General features: G+C 36.7%; 1 protein-coding gene across 5 annotated transcripts in view; it reads right to left on the minus strand.

Moving 5' to 3' along the window:
* Window positions 1-18,583, minus strand: part of GALNT18 (polypeptide N-acetylgalactosaminyltransferase 18) — a 397,689-nt gene that overhangs the window by 43,608 nt on the left and 335,498 nt on the right. For all 5 annotated transcript variants that reach the window (XM_058159996.1, XM_058159987.1, XM_058159968.1 and 2 more), the window contains 3 exons: window positions 12,020-12,205; window positions 9,525-9,662; window positions 7,751-7,846 (listed from right to left, as the gene is read on the minus strand). In XM_058159996.1, the coding sequence (XP_058015979.1) occupies window positions 7,751-7,846; window positions 9,525-9,662; window positions 12,020-12,205 (420 nt within the window). The remainder of the gene's footprint in view (window positions 1-7,750; window positions 7,847-9,524; window positions 9,663-12,019; window positions 12,206-18,583) is intronic.

The following is an 18,583-nucleotide window of genomic DNA, read 5'->3' on the forward strand; positions in this document are numbered from 1 at the left end:
AGCAGAGTGATGGCCTTCGGGAAAAAACCATCCTTGTGTCTAGTTGTTCTGGTGTGCAGTGCTCTATAGCACTCTATACTCTATAGTGTCATTTTGAGGGTAGGAGTTGAAACAGTTTGTATCTACCTTAGTGTTTCTCAATCTTAGCAACTTTAAAATATGTGATCTTCAGTTCCCAGAATTTTCCAGCCAGTGTGCTGGTCTATTGTACTGTGGCCAAATGGTCTAAATCAGTGGTGGAATTCAAATATTTTTACTATCGGTTCTGTGGGTTCTATCGGCTTGGTGGGCATGGCAGGGGAAGGATGCTGCAAAATCTCCATTCTCACCCCACTCCAGGGGAAGGATACTCCAACATCCCCATTCCCTTCCCACTCTGGGGACAGCCAGAGGTGATATTTGCTGGTTCTCCAAACTACTCAAAATTTCCGCTACCGGTTCTCCAGAACCTATCAGAACTTGCTGGATTTCACCTCTGGTATGTATGTATGTCATACGAATTGCTTATTTTCTGTCTCCAGCAAAGCAACTTGTCTAGCAGAATTGAATCCTTAAAGTTTCTGTTGTTTTTTGGTTTTTTTCTGAGATTGAGTTTCAGGCAGGATAGATATTTATAGCTGTAACTGGCTTGATGTTGGAGTCTTTATAGGCGTATGCTTAATTACAGAGAGTAAAAGAGGAGACATGCAATTTGAAAGATCAAAATATAAAAATAAAATTCTCATTAATACATTCATATACAATTTATTCCAGTGTTTTGAAGAAGTCCAGTGACCTTTCCATCTGTTGCCAAGGATAGACTGTGCCCTAAGAGAAAATATATCTCCCTAATATCTCTTGAAATGAACCCATACCACATCTCTGACATTAATACAATTGAACAAGTCCAGAAATATTTTACAAAAAGAGTTCTCCACTCCTCTGTAAACAACAAAATACCTTATACTACCAGACTTGAAATCCTGGGGTTAGAAAACATAGAACTCCGCCGACTCCGACAAGACCTGTGTTTAACACACAGAATCATCTATTGCAATGTCCTTCCTGTTAAAGACTTCTTCAGCTTCAATTGCAATAATACAAGAGCAAACAATAGATTCAAACTTAATGTTAACCGCTTCAATCTTGATTGCAGAAAATATGACTTCTGCAACAGAATTATCAGTGCTTGGAACACATTACCTGACTCTGTGGTTTCTTCTCAAAATCCCAAAAGCTTTAACCAGAAACTGTCTACCATTGACCTCACCCCAGGACTATAAGGGGCATGCATAAGTGCACAAAAGTGCCTACCGTTCCTGTCCTATTGTTTTCTTTCATTGTATGTGCTTGTATATAATGTTGTGACAAATAATAATAATAAAAAATACAATTTATCTGAGAAAAATGCTTATGAAAATATCCAGAACTTGCTGGTCCCTGCAAAGACACGGTTTAAACAGCTTTTAGAGCCCACCCTTTCCCTACTTTCAAATGATAGATTATCTGTGTCCAAGTTGATTATGAAAGTATAAGCTTAAATGGCCAACCGTAGAAATCGCTAATTTGATTACCTGCTCATTTTATGTTTTCAGAAAACAAATGCTGATTTGATGCAGATGAGTTGTTTTTTAATGAAATTCTCAGTAACAAAAGTATTTTGTTTAGTAGCGTCAATTGTGCCATACCTGAATCACAAAAAGCTGAAATTTGGCATTACTTCAGTGACTTTTCTTTCAAAAGATCTTTAAGAATGTGATAATTCAGACATATAATAAAACAAAAAATTACCTTATATTAGGAATTTGGTGCCTTACTATAGTTTCTGCTCACCTCCAAAGTTTTTTTTTAAATAAACAGTCTTTTTTTTTTCAAAGTTGCCCCAGACTTTCAGAATTTGGCATAATTTGTTTTGATTTGTGGCGGAATGTAATCTAGATTCCCAGGAGCAAGGGAGTGCATTCCAGAGGAATAAGAGACAGTGAAATTTAGATAGTGTGATAGGGAGGAAGACAGTCAAGCCAGCTCTTCCTTAGAAGTTCTGATTCTTTAATGATGCAAGTAGTTTGTTTTAGTTTGGCAAGATTCTGTCTATAGGCAAGGGTATAGGGTGGGATAATGAAATAAATAACGGCACTAGCAACATATGTGTTAAATCACTTCCTAATACTTGCTGGCGTGTCTTATAACCTAAGTCCAATTATTGCGTTATTGACTGTTCTAATTAGCACAGACCCTACCACATTTAGGAGCATGTAGCTGGAGGCTCAATGTAAGCATTTTCTTTTGGTTGGAATGGAGGCAGCCCCTTCCCCACCTAAAGAGGAAAATAAGGAATCTGAGCGCTCCATTCCAAAGTCTATCTTGCCTTTGATGGGGAAAATGCAGTCCCTGCTGTGCTTGAAAAGAGGTGGGGGGGGGCAGGTTTCCTACCATTAAATGGAATGGAAGGAAAACAGAATCATCCAGAAAAAGAAATTTGATTCAGGGTCATGTCAAAGGCTAGTTAGACATAGAATAGAATAGAATAGAATAGAATAGAATTTTATTGGCCAAGTGTGATTGGACACACAAGGAATTTGTCTTGGTGCATATGCTCTCAGTGTGGTGCTCTTGCAAACACTTTGAGAAATATGATTGTACAGAACTGGAAACTTTTTAATATTTGAATTTGCAATTGTATTTCACAAAGGGAGCCACATATTCTTAATTGAAAATAAAGACAGTTCTATTAAGAACAATGCCAAAGTTTATAGCAGAAAGGTTCAGATCATTAACTGTAGGTCATTTCCACAGGGAAAAAAAAATGAAACTTTTCATTCCATTAACTTCCATTAACTTGATCCTGTAATGTTATGTCTATAAATACTTAAAAAAAATGTCCTCGATAGGCAAAGAAGAGAAAACATAATGATAGAATTAAAGTATCTTTCTAATGAAACCAGAGCTAATTATTTTTGAAAAGAACATGATTCAGGGAAGCAACATTTAATGGTCTTTCTTTTCAGACACTTGTTTCTATAAAACCCAAGTTAATGGCAGAATTATATCCAAATTCATAATAACATTCCAGCTACTACTTGACATTTAATGGATTAAGTAATTAACAGATGCTTTAAAATTTGGCTGATAGTGTGTAGACACAACGATTATGCAAAATATTCTTCAATCTTTTCTCAAATGTTCTTCCAAATTCTTGGCCTTGGACCTGTGTCTCTCTCTATCTAAAAAACCCCAAACTTTTATTGACTCCATAGTTTCACATGATATTGTTTTGAACACTGCTTGGAAACAACAGCAAAAAAGAACCACATATTAAAGAAATCTGACAAACATACAGTAAAATGATCTTTGTAAAATATATTTTGTAAAATAAGCAATGCAGCTGCAAATGAAGCATCCATCTGGATTAAATACCCCAAAAACAAAATACACAAGCTTTCTATTTCACATCCCAGTGATTTTCTGATACTGTGAGCATTTGGTATTTTTCTTTGCATCTGGAATCTTTCAGCATGGAATACAGTTTCCAAGCATACTCTAGAGATGTCCTAGAATGTGATAGGATATCACACTTTATATATACCGTATTATTTGGAGTATAAGACACACTTCCCCCCACCTCAAAAGAGGGTGAAAATTTGTGTGTGTCTTATACACCAAATGTAGCCCCACCCACCGGCCCCCAACCTTCGGCCTCTAAGTGACCTTTGGGAGGCTGCAAATGCAGCCTCCCAAACAGAGAGCCTCTCAAACAGTCTCCAAAAGCTCTGTTTGCAAAGGAGCTTCTCGTTGCAAAGGCAGCCTCTCAAACAGAGCTTTTGGAGGATGAAAAAGCAAGGTACAGAGGCCAAAATGGCAGCCCGGAATAGCTGCTGCCTTGCCGGACTGGTTCCCTGTTCCCCTGCTGTACTCACTGCGATGATCAGCTGCATTTTTGAAGCTGTGTATCTGCCCCTACAAGGCGTGTATGCGCTCACAACCAGCAAACCTGTTGCTAAAGTTCATCTCTGGGAACAGCTGATTGGGGGTATTCTGGGAGGTGATTCACCCACCAATCAGCTGTTTGTGCTGAATCAGACTAATGTGCTGAAGGTGACTAAGCTGTTTGCTAAGGATGCCAGACAGATGAATACCAATGGTTACTGGTAAACAGAGGCAGATTTTTTTTTCTTATTTCCCCCCCCCCCAAAAAATAAGGTGAGTCTTATACTCCGGAGCGTCTTATACTCCGAAAAATGCGGTATATATCACCCTAAGGAGGTCACATCTAGCTTTAAAGAGCTTGCGACCACCTGCTTTCTTACAAGCCTACCCAGTCTATATGTTTTCATACGGAAGATTTGTGGATTACATTCCAGTTTCAGTATATTCATCTTGTTGAAATATTGAAGTGTGCTTCATCTAATGCAATTTCTAGATTGAACAAATGTCAGCTATGCTACGGCCGTTTGCTAAGATGCCCTAATGCATAGGCCATCTTAACTTGTCCTTGGCTAAATTTTCTTTTAATATCTCCTTATTTCTTTATCTTCTTCATCTATTCTTACAGTTTCTTATTAACTGCTATACATCTTCTTAATTTATTTTTATTTTTAATGTTTCTTTATTATGTTCATTGTAGGATATACACTGGTTTATAACTTTTTTCTGTTTCCTTTTTTAAATATATTAATTATGTTAACCATGTTGATTTTTTTTAAAAAATAAAAAGCAATGGAAAAATATTGAAACAATTGTTGGAAGCTGCAAGCATGATATATATCTGCCTGGTGGATATTTAATTGTCTCTCAGCTTCAACAATAATTGCTTGGTTCATCTCTAATTCTGGAAGATAAAGGCAGCAACATCAGATAGTTGAAACCATGTCTAACCATGGTCTCTGGGCAAAAATCAGCATAAAAGAAGCTATTTGTAGATACAGCCAGTTGCAATTTAAAAAACAATGGCAGAAGTTTTATCACATCTTCATGACATAAACCATGTATTGAGACCCAGTTCGGGCTTGCCATTTCTGTGGTGGGGAGAGGCAGCCAGCAGCGCGGGTAGTAGCAACTCATGCAGTGGCAGCGGCACTGGGATCAGTACCGATGGCGTCCTGCCTCGCAGATGTGATGCCGACGCCCAGTTCCAGATGGTGGCGGCCGATGATTTTCGTGGGACAAGCGTGGAAGGAATACAGCAAACCACTGGATGGTGGTTGGATGAAGGGCGTGGACAAACTGAATATCTGGACTAACTGAATAAAGGGCGCTGGAAGGCAGAAGCTCCCAGCGCTGGCTTTGGCAGGAACTCAACGTGTGCTACGAATCTGGCTTGTAATGAGGAATAAAGGGTCTGTGAGGCTATGAGCAGCTGAGCGTCTCGGCTTTTCATTTCCCTGGACAGGTCCAGTCTAGACAGACTGAGACCATGACCATGTCTACATATTTTCTGGTTCAGAAACATTTTTGCCAAATGGATAACCTCTAAAACATGGATAGGCAACAGTCACGTTTTCAGAAGCTGGAACTAAATGATAACATATTATGTGAGATGCAGATCAATAACATTTGGAGGGTTGCATGTGGTCCATGCCTATCTACTCATCTGTATTCAAACTTGATGAACGGGAAAACGTAGTTGGAAATTAATACTTTTCCTACATATTTCATGTTGATATTATCTCCACAAGGAAATTTGGTAAACAGAATTATCGGCTAATAAAGACATAACATTAGGAGTTCCTTGCAAATGCCAAAATATGTCAAAGTCAATTTTGGACAAACTCATCTAGTTCAGATCATTTTTTTTGTGTGCAATCAACATTAATCTACATCAAGTCTAATTAATGAAAGTATAATGCTAATCCTGAGTTTCTGGGAAAAGTTACAACACTAATAGGTCGTTTATGCAGGAACTCATTTGTTGTAGTACAAAACAGGTTAATCAAATACACAAAAAAAGATGCTAATAATAAAATCTTTTATGTGTTCCATAATATACCCGTAATCACATTTTTTTCAGTCTGGATTTGCAACAGTCTTTTTAAAATACTACAGCAGATAAAGGATACATCAAAACATGTTATAAAATAATTCCAGAAGGTAAAGAAGAAAGACTTTTAATAACTTATGATTAACAGAAGAAGACTCGGTTACTTGAAGAACACTGAATTTTGTTAGAATTGGCAACTTTGGCAAATGATAGTTATTAAAATAAGGTTGAGAAGAAGAGAAAAAGCGTTAGCCTGTGCAATGTCTAAGTAGGCTCTGAAAATTTCTCTTCATCATTCATAATTTAGTGTACCCTCACTGGTACAATCAATATTAAATACATCTTATACAGGAAACCAATTCTTCTAGATGTGAAAATAGAGGATGAATATCTTTTCATGGTTACATAGAAACAAAAACTGAGCAAAGACAATCAACTTTCCAATATTTCTCAATTGAAAGAAATATTTTCCTGTTAGAAGTTAGTTTTTTAGTCAAATATTATGCATCCCCTTCATAAAATATGTAGATCATGTTATGTATGGGCAACATATAAGCATCTCAAAAATAAAAAGAATGTGATAAAGATCTTTGGAAAAAAAATCTTAAAGACAATATGAATATTTATCAATTCACAATTACACAGTTCCAGTAATTTGATTTAACAATACAGTTTTAGATAGCATCGAATCATTCTACAATTAAAACTTCTGAAGACAACTACTAGATGCCATCCAGTGATACATGTGTATTGTATAATATGGGAATGTAAGCCACTAGGAATTTCATGTAGGATTTGTAAGATTCCAATCAACTCAATAGATCACACACAGAAAACATTCTCCTTTAGGTGGCTGCTTTTCTGTCTTACCTCCAAAGGAATTAAACTGAGAGACAAAAATTTATATTTATTTAGTACAAGTGCAGCTCTCTAGTTTCTAATGGTCTTTGGGTCTCTTTATTCCTGGTTCATCTTGTATTACCTAGAACACAGACTCTTCTAAAAAATCACAATAGATAGCTCTAAAATAAAACTCACATAGCAATATTTGAAATGATTACTATGATGCTATGTAATGCTTCTATAACAAAAGCCAAAATTAAACCATGGGATTGTTTCTTGAAAAGCCAAAAGATTCTCTATTCGTTTATTATAATCTCAAGCATGCTTACTGGAAGAACAAGTGTGCACCTGTGTTTTTCAAATGGCATTAATATGTGAAACATAGAAATATAGAGAATATAATTGTCCCTGAAATAATTAATGTTGCATTCACACTTGGATCCTATTTTTTCTAGGAAGAATAGTAAAAATCTATGCCAACAATTCTCTGCATTCTTAATTTTCCATTGTGACTTTTTGACAAGGCACTAATTAAGAGATTCATAATACTTAACATCGGGAACAAATATTATTTCCATTTATTAGTCTTAGAAAGTATTGTAGTAGAAAAAAATAATTGCTAGTTTTTTTTTGTTTTTGTTTTTTTTGTTTACATTTATACCCCGCCCTTCTCCGAAGACTCAGGGCGGCTTACAATGTATAGGGCAATAGTCTCATTCTATTTGTATATATTTACAAAGTCAACTTATTGCCCCCCCAACAATCTGGGTCCTCATTTTACCTACCTTATAAAGGATGGAAGGCTGAGTCAACCTTGGGCCGGGCTCGAACCTGCAGTAATTGCAGGCTTTGTGTTCTTAATAACAGGCCTTACCAGGCAGAGCTAAACCGGCCCAGTATGGTTCTTTCCACATAAGGGTGAGAATAAAGTACAAGATTAATCTTACTAACCTGTGGTGTCATTCCATGGCAGATGTACATGATTGGAATATTTTCTGTATCTGGTCCCTGATCAAGGCAGAGGTCACTTTTTAGGGAATTCTGTAGCTAGAAAATATAGAAAAGAGAGGTAAGGACTCAGGGAAAAAAGAATGTAAATTACTTGTTAAAACAGGACAAGAATCATACCTGTTTAAAACCATATTTTTGTAATAAATGTTTTACTAACACTGAGAGAAAAAGCTAATAGTTTAAATTAAGTAGGAATCAGAGGTGGGTTTCAGCAGGTTCTGACCAGTTTCTGGAGAACCGGTAGCGGAAATTTTGAGTAGTTTGGAGAACCAGTAAATACCACCTCTGACTGGCCGTGCCCCCATCTATTCTCTGCCTCCTGAGTCCCAGCTGATCAGGAGGAAATGAGGATTTTGCAGTAACCTTCCCCTGCCATGCCCTCCAATCCATGCCACGCCCCCAAGCCACACCCACAGAACCAGTAGTAAAAATTTTTTGAAACCCACTACTGGTAGGAATGCATAGTGTGAAACTTCTGCATAGTCTGTAATATACCTTTTAATTAATTAATTAAATTTAGGCACTACACCTGACTCTGAACTGTCTCTGGACAATTTACAGTATAATAAACTATGAAAGCAGAGGAAGATGGGTTGTGGTCCCTCTATACAAAAACACAGATAAATCACATCCAACAAGGAACTCTATCCATCCCTGGGAAAACAATCAGGTCTTCAAGACCTTACAGCCAACTTTGAATAGAAAAAAAAAATCAATTAATGATCAAACAATTTCAATTAGAAAAAGAATTTCAAAATTGACTAAGATTCTAACAATTAACCTCACTCAGTAAATGTAGTAAATGGAGGTTTGTTCAGTTTTGGCCGAACTTCAGATCATCAATGTGCATTTCCCCCCAAAAAACAACAACAATATTTATCAAGTAATTGTTGTCAAATGATACAATGTAAATTGTGTTCAATATATCTTCCTAGTGCCTTGGATTCAATTTTTTTAATATCCAACTTGTTTCACAGTACTGTAAAATATTACTGTTTTGTATATAGCAGTCCAGAAATACAACATTCATGTAATTTGGCTTTTTATTAAGGCCAAAATATTTTTTATACAAACTTTGGAATTTGCTACCATGAGATTTGGTGCTGACTACTGACATTACTGGCTTCAAAAAAGAGGCAGACCAACTTTAGGAAGACATGAGGATCAGTGTGGCTTAATAGCAGTGTGACTGCCTCTGACGGTTATCTATTGAATGACTAGTGAGCTTCCTTATGTAGTTGGTGGGCACTGTAAGGGAAAATTGCTGGAGCAGATGAGTTAGGGATTTGCTCCATCAGGGCAATGCTTATGTCACTATGAACGCTATATTCCAGTGCTGATTAATCACAATGTTTTGGTGTTGTGATTGCAACACCAGAGCCCTGGTGGTACAGGGGTTAGAATGCAGTATTACAGGCTAATTCTGCCCACAGCCTGAAGTTCAGTCTTGACTGGCTCAAGGTTGATTCAGCCTTCCATTTTTTCAGAGTGAATAAAATGAAATCCCAGATTTTGGGGGGCAATATGCTGCCATTGTAAAATGCTCAGGGAATGCTGTACCACTATGGAATGGTATATAAGTCTATTGCTATTATAAAAAGACACATTTTGTTCTTAAGGATTTTCTCTGCGGGCCATGCTCAGTCCACCTGCAGGAAACTGCTTATCCCTCTTTCTTTCCTACGACTGCTCAACCAAATAAAATGTCTCTTACCACCCCATAGGCGACAGTGTCAGAGTACATTCTCATCTCGGGATAGACACTGACAAGATACCATCGGAAGGTCTTGCACTGCAGCTTTTTCCTCAAGGCCTTCCTCTCTGAGATATCCCCAATGTCAATTCCAGAATCCTGCACATGAATGCCACATGGACGGTCAGAAATATCAAAGTCATTCTTGCCATACACAGACCATTTATTTAATTAACATTTCAACTTTAGTGATCAAGAGAAAACTTCCCACAGATTTTGAAGGATGTTTAATCAGTTTCTCAATGCCAAGACAATTTCCAGATTCCAAAACAATTGTAACCAAATAGCAAGATGGTCTGGAAAACATTTCTGTCAACAAAATTAGGAACGTTTTCCAGACATTACTAGCTTGCTGAAGCTGAACCATGGCTTTATCAATGCACAGACTCGATTTTTCAGTCCATCTTTTTCTTTTTCACATATGAATATAAACATTAGAATTAGAATTATTTATTGGCCAAGTGAGATTGGACACACAAGGAATTTGTCTTTGGTGCATATGTTCTCAGTGTACAGTACACAAAAAGAAAAGATACCTTCGTCAAGAATCATAAGGTACAACACTTAATGATAGCCCTAGGGTATAAATAAGCAATCAAATTGTACTAGGAAACAATCAATATAAATCATAAGGATACAAGCAACAAAGTTAGTCATACAGTCATAAGTGGGAGGAACTTGGTGATAGGAATGATGAGAAGATTAATAGTAATAGTAATGCAGACTTAGTGAATAGTTTGACAGTTTTGAGGGAATTATTTATTATTTAGCAGAGTGATGGCATTTGGGAAAAAACTGTTCTTGTGCCTAGTTGTTCTGGTGTGCAGTTTTCTGTAGCATCGTTTTGAGGGTTTTGATGGCCTTTTCAATAGAAGCATTTGCAAAGATTGTTTAACTTTTTATTATATTTTTATAGCTAATCTTTGCTGCTGCTAACATAGATTCCTGGAGTTTAAGACAGCCATGTTCCATAAAAACCCTGTAAATTGAAATCATTTAACTATCTCATTACGGCCTGTAGAAACTGGAGAGTTTTTCTGAGAGGCACAGCTACACAGAAATTCAGGAGCAAAACAGTTTTTGATAGGAACCCAGATTTTATATATATAAATGATTATGTCCTCACATCCCAGAATAAATGAAGTATATTCACACATGCCGGAATAAATGAAGTGCAGCTTTTGTTACTCTTAGGAAAGAGATCACACTTTTTAAAGTGAACTGTAAAACATTGCTGCCACTCAAGAAATATTCATATGGATCCAGTGTTGATGGTACCTCAACAGCACATGTGACAAGAATGGATGAAGGAAAGGGGCAATAAATGAAAGAAAAATGCTTGACTCTGTTTGGTGATAAGGTTACTTTTGGATTGAGTGAAGGCTCATAAAGGATTGATTTTAGTGTATTGATTTTTTGGGGAGGGAAATAAAAATATTTCAAGGTGTATCATAATAAATATTTTACAGGAGTTCATCACACAGTGAAGTCTGAAGCAGAAAAAGGGCATCTTTTGTTTTCAAGGAAGTGGATGGGTGGCGGGGGGAAGGTGACCATGAAATAAGAGATGTCTTGCATTTAAATAGATTTCTTTCCTGTATTTTAATAGAACATTATCTTCTGCTACATGATGCAAGCTAATAAAATTAATGATATTATGGAGGTAAAGGTTGACTCAGCCTTCCATTCTTCTGAGGTCAGTAAAATGAGTATTCTGATTGTTGGGGGCAATATGCTGACTCTAAACTGCTTAAAGTGGGCTATAAAGCACTGTGAAGTGGTATATAAGTCTAAGTGCTGTTGCTATTGCTAAAAGTGTGTGTGTTGGGGTGTGTGTGTGTGTGTGTGTGATCCCCAAACAAATCAGTCCTAAATTAGAATTCAGGTCCGGAGATCGTTCTTTTAGTTCAATACTTTCAGTTTCTCTCTCTATGATCTTGATATACTGCTATGGATTAATTGAAGACTGAAATTGATTTTTAATGCTCAGCCAATATTTATGGTGTTCTCAGTATTGTTCCTGCAGAAAACCAGTCCTATCAAAATCAGTTAGAGGTACAACTGAACAAAGTTTCCGGCGACACAAATCATGTGATGAACTTTCATTGCTGAACCAGATCGAGGCTATTTGATCATATTTTTATGATACAATTATCCTAATCTGGTTCTTGTACTATAAAGTTGCTGAAATAATTAAACGTAACTGCAGTACTACTACAATTGTAAAATGACTGTTTCTAACTGATAGTCCTCTTAGACTTGTCTAAAGGACATATTGTCTTGGTCTTATATGTTTCTCTCGGCAGACTTCTCAATTTAGCAATATAAGTATTGGTGATTATCAGTTATCACTTGGTCTCACAAGGCAGATTCTTGAAGAAATTTATGGAATTAAAATGGATATTGTTTTGTAGCATAAGGCTATATGGTCCTATTGATGTCCATTTGTATCCTACCTCCTGAGGAATATTCCATGCCATGTAAACATGGCTTTTGAATTCGTCCATCCAAACCTCAGCCACCCTTAATGCATTTCTTCGGACATGGGATGTTAGATCTTCTGTGTATGGCTTATGGGCTCGTTCAATATGGGCAATCCTAGAGCAAGGTAGGACTTCAACGCTGCCGCCACACTGCCAGACCTAGAAAAAAAAGGTATTTTGCTATATTGGATAGATTCATTCTACCAACTGTTCAATAGTGCCTTGACCAGATTTCAAGTTGTATCTTAATTTTAGATATATTTTTGTCCCTTTCCCTATTTAGAATTTAAATCTGGGTATCTGAATCTCAGGGAAGTAAAAAGAAAAAAAATCAAGTAACTCCTAAAAGGCTGAACTTATCTACTTTTGACCTCTACTACCCATTTTAAGTAATTTTGTGCAAATTATGTTTAGGCAACAATGAGAGGCTAGGATACCATCTTAAGTAATTTTAAGTAAGACCTTCCAAACTGAAGAACTCCACCTCATCTCTGGAATATCCTTAAATAAATCTTTTCTGCAAAATATTACTGTTGTATTTTCTTTCAGTCCTACTATGAAATCTGGATGTCAGCTTTCTGGACTGTTTTATTTAAAATTAATCTTTTATCTCCTATTGGCTCAAGTGAGATAGCTGAACCATTCAATCAGAAAATGAAAATTAACTTTGTCAGGGTTGTTTATTTCTTATTCATAATAGGTGACAATACCTTGAATAATTTGCATGTGCTATTAAACAGTCCACTTTAGTCTTTGGATGAGAGAAACCCAAGAAATGAATATGAGGTTAGTAGAATAAATTAAGAAGCCAAAAAAGACAATGATGAACCATTTCCATATTATTGCCAAAGAAATCCATGAGAAATCCAACTCAGATGGAAGCCTCTTCTTTCCATTCATCTGTTATGCCATGTTCAGTGACCTATTTTATATATTTAGACTAGGGGTGCTATTCAGCAGGTTCTGACAGGTTCTGGAGAACCAGTAGCAGAATTTTTTAGCAGTTCATAGAACCAGCAAATATCACCTCTGGCTGGCTCCGGAGTGGGGTGGGAATGGAGATTTTGCAATATTCTTCCCCCAGAAGTGGGGAAGGAATGAAGATTTTGCAGTATCCTTCCCCTGCCACACCCACTAAGCCACACCACACCATTCCCACCAAGCCACACTCAAAAAACTGATAGTAAAAATATTTGAATTCCACCACTGATTTAGATCATTTGGCTACGGTACAATAGACCAGCACACTGGCTGGAAAACTCTGGGAATTGAGGCCACATATTTTAAAGTTGCTAAGATTGAGAAACACCAAGGTAGATATTTGATAACATTAAACGCTAGACGAAAAGGTCAGGACATTTATAAGGGTGCGTGGTCTGTTTTCCTTTGAGGGAGGGGAGGGTTTGAGTCATTCCCTAATTATACCCAGCATATGCTAGAAGACGAAAGCTTCATACAGCTTCATTGATCCTCTACCTTATATTGACTTCATTATTTATGCTGCTAATAGGCTCTTTTTTATGTCTAGAATTTCGCTATATAGTGAAAAGAAAAATGGGGTACTTTTCATCTCAGGGATATCAAGCTATTATGGAAAGCAATAAGATATTATTAATATCATATACATTTGTGAGGAATATTTTTAAAAGTACCTATAAACTGTTTTGCATTAATAAAACAATAATGACTAAATGATGCTATGGATGTTAATAGATTTTCTTCTGGCAGTACATATCATTTGTTTTCATTTTTTAATATAATACAGAAAACTAGAATAGGTTCATAGGTTTTTAACAGAAAACAGAGACAGAAAGAACAAAATATGAAATTATAAGGAGAAAACAGATAAAAGAAATATAACATCCCAAAAGTTTATGAATGAGATCCATTTTTGTTTAAGTTTTATTGGCTTCCAACACAGTAAATTTCACAAACAATGCTAAAGTCCATATTTTTCTACTCGGTCCATATGTTAGGATGTTTTGGTGCTTCGCAGGTTTGCAGAACTAATCTTAGATACTGTTATCTAATACACTATTCCTCCCTTCCCAAATTAAAGGTGAACACATAGGGAAAAAATCTCAAGTTATGTGTCATATTAAGGTGGAATTTTCTTTGACTTTTATTCCTTTGGTTTCTATGCTGTTTTTTAATGAACTGCTGTAATTGCCATAAAATTGCTTTTATGTGAAGTTTTTAAGAAGAGATAGGACACATATTTGTCTGAAAAGGTATAGGGACACCAGCCTGAGCAGGAGGTTGGATTGGAAGACGTCCAAGGTCCCTTCCAACTGTTATTCTATTATTTTTCCTGACTAACACATGCCACGTAATGGGACAAGAACATACTCATATATTCTGGCTTTACTACTTGGTTTAGTAAGATATATATTTGAAAATATATATGGTTTTAAGAGTAATAAGAAAACATTTTAACATTCAATTTAGAATTAAATCCTATTAAGACCAAATACATTTTTATCTTTTTCTTCCTAAACCAGTGTCTGAAATGCAGGAAAACTGAACAACATCTCCTTAAAATCGTAATTTACAATAGCAGGGGTCCAATCTCATAAAACTGACATGAACAAAACCTGCATTTTTAAAAATCATTTTCACTTTTACAGAATACAGAATATACTATTATACAGAATACAGAGGGATTATTCAAGCTACAAGTTCTGTTTCTTCCAAACATTGGAATTTCACAGATGTGTGGATCACAGTTACTATTTCTCACATTAAGATGCATAATAAGCAGGGGTGAAATCCAGCAGGTTCTGAGAGGTTCCGGAGAACCGGTAGCGGAAATTTTGAGTAATTCGGAGAACTGGCAAATATCACGTCTGGCTGGCCCCAGAGTGGGGTGGGAATGGAGATTTTGCAATATCCTTCCCCCAGGAGTGGGTATTTTGCATTATCCTTCCCCTGCCATACCCACCACGCCACACCCACCAAGCCACACCACGCCCACCAAACCATGCCTACAGAACCAGTAGTAAAAAAAAGTGGATTTTACCACCGATAATAAGGTTGTTTTGTACCAATGACTAACAACTTTGAAAGTAATACGAGATCAAGTTTGGCATCGGAACTAAGTTAGAAACCAGGAAACATCCTTGGTACCATGAATCTCATTTCTTTGCATTCCCACCTATTGGATTGTCTGTCAGCAGATGGGTTCATAAATGATGGCCTGCATCATTGACCCAGCCTCATGCATAATAATTCAAAAGATTGCAGTTTTTCTTTTCTGTTTTCTATTGTTTTACATTCCTTAATCTGTTATTCTCAAGCTAATGGGGGGAAGATGTCGAGTTGCCCAGGAACTAGTTTAACACAACTGTATGGCGTCTCCCCATTTTTACACATCAGTATACTGTGTAGAAATTGTATTTTTCTTCATACATAAAATGTCAAATTATGCTACTGTTAATTTTTGAAGCCCAGTGAAGTGTAAATCTGTACAACGGGGGCTGAACAACAACTCTTGGTGCTGAACAGTCCTGATCTTTTTAATGAATTTGAAATAAGGAGGCATCATTTAAGATTCCATTTCACCGTATCTTTGATTTTGCTAATAATTCTATCATTTAACTGCAAAATTAAACTGCACCTGCTTATAACACACACAAGTACACAATTGGCCTGATTTAACATGTGCTACAATACGGTTTGTAAACAGCAATTACTCAGTTCCTTGGCACACTCCAATTAATCAAACCTGTGGGTCTTCTCTTTCTTGTCTAAACACTGTCAGTCTTTGTTCTATTTCTGCAGTCTCGTTAATTACACTGCTTCAAGAAGCATGAATTCATTTCAGATCTTAAATGTTAAGCAGAAGCTGTCAAGGCAAGGGCTGATACAACTAGCTGGCTGCACAGAGCAGAATCAAAATCCAGTCTAATTATTTATAAGGATTAATGTGACTAATGTTTTACAAATATTGGCCTAAACGCTTCCAACTTCCTAAGATAAACTAAAAATAAAACAAAAGCACACGCTTATTATCCATTGCTTGACCTCATGATATATATGATAAAGACAATAAAAGCAGCTAAGAATTTATACTGGATGCGGAGAAAAAGCTGGTTTGGAGCTGAACTATTGTGGCTGTATATTGTGGGTGAGAAAATAACCTAGGAAGACATTGAGTCAGCGCATGCCTTTGCTGCGTCCTCACAGCATGACACAGGCAAATTATGACTCTCTAGGCAGGTGAGTCAAACTATGACTATGACTCTCTAGATAGGTGAGAACTGTAGTCTATCAACATTTCTGTGGCCACATGTGCTTCATGCCTTATGGAACCCTTTCAAATCAGTATTTGCAGAAGCTATGGATATTTCTGTATAAAGCCTAGGGCAAATAGAGTTGCACCACATTTGGAAAATATATTTCATACCTTTCCAAAAGCCTGCTTTTCAAAAACTCCATCCAACTATGGTTACAATACATAGATGAAATAAATCTACCTTCTAGGGGGAAAAAATCCAAGAATTCAATATGAAAGGAGGACTATCTAAGCGGTAAAGTAATGGCTTTTGTATAAACTTCTTACCACCATGTAGGTATGGTCTTTTATTCCATGCTAAATATAACTCAAGCATGGACATGGCATAATATCCTCAGCTTCATATGCATGGTAATAGCTTTTTCCATGCTTTTCTTCTCAGTCTGCTTCTTTCATCTTTTATCTTTTATACGGCTTCAATTTGGTGCTCTTTTAGAACTGGGTTTAATTCCACAAAGGACTAGCTTTCTTTCTGAAAACAGTTGCAACTAAGGCCCAACTGCCTATAGGAAGCCAAATCAGTGGAGCTGGGTAGAGGTTTATTTAGAGAAGCCATTCTAGTTTAAATAATTGAACAGTACATAAATCAGTGTCTGAATCAGAACTGTTAATCTAATTAACTAATACTGTATTTTTTGGGGAGAGGGGGATTATTGGGAAGTTTGGAGTGTACAGATTTCAGGCCACCATTCTCATCAGAGGTAGTAGTCTTCATTGTGTCCAGATGTGGAAGCAATGTAAAGAAAAAATAATGGGTTAAGAAAAAAAACAATGAGTATATCCTATTTCTCCTTCTCCTCTCCTCCTCTTAAAAATCAGTTAATAATTATTAAGGGAACTGGAGATTGCATGAACTGAGACGGAGTAGGCGAATAGAAGAGCAAGGATAGAATGATCATAGCTGAAAGGGAAATGGAAAAAGAAGAATTGAAGTTAGAGAACTCCTTAAAATACCAGAGAGTTGCATGCTTGCCTAATATTTGCCTGCTGAGCTTGTTCAAACATTTAGGGAGTAGCTTCACCAACCATTTTGCTGAATTTACTTCATGATGAACTTGACACTCTTCCAATTGCCTTCCTCAGTTTCAGTCTATGATCATTAGCATGCAATTTTCAGTGAAAAGGTCTGGATTTGGTACATTAAAGAATACTGATCTCATTTGGTACATTAAATTAATATATACTCATCTCTCTCTTCCACTGTAACCCCCAGATAATTCACTAATCACAATGATAAAAAATAAAAGAAATTGGCAAAAAAATGTGAAAGATGCCCCTTTTCTGTCAGCGTGGGTCAAACTAGTATTTGGATCAGATGTGAACTAGCTGTTTTACTAACCTTTTCTTGCTTACAGAGCTTTTAAGTAATGCGCTTTCTTTCCCCCAAACACTGAGATCATAAAGATGATTCATAGACAATGGATAATGTTTGCTACTATGTAAAATTATGCCTGCTGTAGCTACAGGAAGCCTACTAAGGGAAGGACTATGGGGAAAGGAAAAGAAAATTGTGCCACTGGAGGCATGACACAGACAAATTGAGCCAGTCACTGGAATCAACTTTGCACAGAGAAAAAGGCAATTGGAAACACAGTGACAGAAAAACAATTCTTGCACTACTTTCAAAATAGGGCTGTTTCCGTCATGAAATGCCAATAATTTTAAAACCATATCCTCCCAATCCTTCAGGCAATAGAGTTCATGATATCTAGGCCACGAAGCACTTCTGTAATTATTCTAATCCCATGGAAATATACTGAGGAAATCCTAGCAAATATTTCAGATGTCAAACTCCTGCTCTACATCATTAACAGAAAAAAGGCTGCGGATGAGGTTTTTTGCCACCAGTCTATCAACATGCTGGGGGAAAAAAAACTTTGCCTGCTTCTTAATATCTAGCAATTTACAGAGGGTGCATAGTTGTTAACCTTATTTATGACAGTAATGTATGAAACCTTTGTTTGATCTTCCTTAACATCCAGATATATACTGAATACATCTAAATCTATACATTGAAACAGATCACCAATGTAGAAATCAAAGAACCCTGTTTGAATTTCTAGAGCACAGGTGTCAAAGTTGATCGCATCATGTGATGTATTGTGACCTATCATGACGGTTTTTACCTCTGCGGAGCTGGGGTGGGCGTGGCCTGCAGGTGACCCATCCAGCCTGCGGACCACCAGTTTGACACCCCTGCTCTTCACCAATTGTTCATCAACAGTTAGGGAGACAAAGCAGGA

Source organism: Ahaetulla prasina, chromosome 1 (assembly GCF_028640845.1).
Source record: "Ahaetulla prasina isolate Xishuangbanna chromosome 1, ASM2864084v1, whole genome shotgun sequence".
In the NCBI taxonomy this organism is placed as follows: Eukaryota; Metazoa; Chordata; class Lepidosauria; order Squamata; family Colubridae; genus Ahaetulla; species Ahaetulla prasina.